Source organism: Mus pahari, chromosome 14, assembly GCF_900095145.1.
Source record: "Mus pahari chromosome 14, PAHARI_EIJ_v1.1, whole genome shotgun sequence".
Classification (NCBI taxonomy): Eukaryota; Metazoa; Chordata; class Mammalia; order Rodentia; family Muridae; genus Mus; species Mus pahari.
This window is the reverse complement of record NC_034603.1, coordinates 29,922,331-29,924,357: the sequence shown is the minus strand read 5'-3', so window position 1 is coordinate 29,924,357 and position 2,027 is coordinate 29,922,331. Positions and strand designations below refer to the sequence as shown.

Genomic DNA, 2,027 nt, shown 5'->3' with positions numbered 1-2,027 from the left:
CTCTGTAGACCAGGCTGGCCTCGAACTCAGAAATCCACCTGCCTCTGCCTCCCAAGTGCTGGGATTAAACACGCGCGCCACCACGCCTGGCTTTCATTTCCCCCCTCCTTATAAGGTTGTGTCTTTTAAATTTTTATCTACTTTTGAGACAGGGTCTTACTGTGTAGCCTTGTCTTCCCAGGACATGAGTGTGTAGACCAGGCTAGCCTGAAACTCACAGATTCACTTGGCTGCCTCCTGAGTGCTGGGATTAAAGGCATTTACCACCATGCCCGCCCTGATTCTTATCTCATTTCCCCTCCCTTCCCTCCCTCCATTCTTCCCTCCTTCCCTCTCTCCTTTCTTTTTTATTTTTTTTTTATTTTTTTTTTTATTTTTCGAGACAGGGTTTCTCTGTGTAACCCTTGCTGTCCTGGAACTCACTCTGTAGACCAGGCTGGCCTGGAACTCAGAAATTCGCCTGCCTCTGCCTCCCAAGTGCTGGGATTAAAGGCGTCCCTCTCTCCTTTCTCTTTCTCCCTCCCCCCCGACCCCCCGTGTCTCATTTTTTTTATTTCTTTCTTTTTCCCATTGACTTTCTTCTTTCTAAGTCCTCTCCTATTCTCATGTCCTTTCATTGGGAGTGTAGTGACCAGCCCACTCCATTTAATCAGGATTGCCTTCAGGAGAATGGGTTGAGGGGGGTGTTTGCTTGAGTGAAGGTAGTATTTCAGTGGCCCTCAAATAGGACTCCACATCTTCCTTCAATGGGAAAATTATGAATGTATATCATTTAGGTACCACTGGCTCTACACTTCCTATGTGACTTTATTAAAATCAGTTAACTCAGAGTACAGAGCTCTGTAAAAAAGGAAGGGGAGGTCTCTACCTCCTGAGAACAAGTGGCTGGTGATGGTTCAGCCCCAAATGGGATCTCTCCTTGACTTAGGAAAGCTTGCAGAAGAGGCATGAAAAGAATGGATGAGCTTAAGGATGAGGAGGAAAGCGGTAAATGCTTCCTCTGCACAAGACCTGGAGGCTGCACTCCTGGGCTCACAGCTACAGTGGCTGCCTGCCTGCAGAGGCTTGACCCATCAGCATCCACTGTGGATGGTGGAGGGGGCTCATAGAGTGACTGGCAGTTAAGGTTGCAGGAAGACGTGGAGTCCTGTTTGGTACATTTGTGTGTGTTGTGCTTTCCTCCTTTGCGTTGTAACTGTGCAGTGTTTCAGAACTGTTGCCATCATATTCCCCAGCGGATGGGGTGGAGATTTGAAATGACTTTTTCCCGGTCTCTCATCTTCCAAACTCAGGACTGTTTTGTTTGTTTGTTGTTTGTTTTTTTGTTTTGTTTTTTTTTAATATTATACTAATTTCTGTTTTAGTCTAGTGTGAAAAAAGCCAGTATTAAAATTCTGAAAAATTTTGATGAAGCAATAATTGTAGATGCTGCAAGTCTGGACCCAGAATCTTTATATCAACGGACATATGCAGGGTAAGCTTAACTCGGCGTGTAGAATTTAGCATTTTTTTATGTTTTAAAAAGAAGTTTAAATGCCCAGCATTTTCACATGCCATGTGATATAGTAGTTAAAAGGAAACTGGGCATTGTGGCCTACCTTTAATCTCAGCACTTAAGAGACCAAGACAAATGGATCTTTGTAAATTCGCTTGGTCTCCATAGCGAATTCCAGGCCAGCCAAGGTTACCACAGTGAGATCCTGTCTGAAAACAAAACAAAACAAAACAAAACAAACAACAAAAAGAATGGCTCTGGGGTCAGCAGGCCTGAAGGACCTGAGTTCAGTCAGTTCCTGGAAGGAGAGAATCAACTCCCTGATGTTTTCATTTGACCTGCAGTGCATGTTATGGCACATGCATAACTGGATTCACACACATACCAGGCACATGTGTAACAACAATAAATTTACCAAAAAAAAAAAAAAANAAGCCGGGCCTGGTGGCGCAGGCCTTTAATCCCAGCACTCGGGAGGCAGAGGCAGGCGGATTTCTGAGTTCGAGGCCAGCCTGGTCTACCAAGTGAGTTC

General features: G+C 44.9%; 1 protein-coding gene across 1 annotated transcript in view; it reads left to right on the top strand.

The window, feature by feature from the left end:
• The window catches only part of Akap10 (A-kinase anchoring protein 10), a 57,124-nt gene that overhangs the window by 39,155 nt on the left and 15,942 nt on the right, over positions 1 to 2,027 (top strand). The window contains exon 11 of the mRNA XM_021211841.1: positions 1,365 to 1,474. Within this exon, the coding sequence (XP_021067500.1) occupies positions 1,365 to 1,474 (110 nt within the window). The remainder of the gene's footprint in view (positions 1 to 1,364; positions 1,475 to 2,027) is intronic.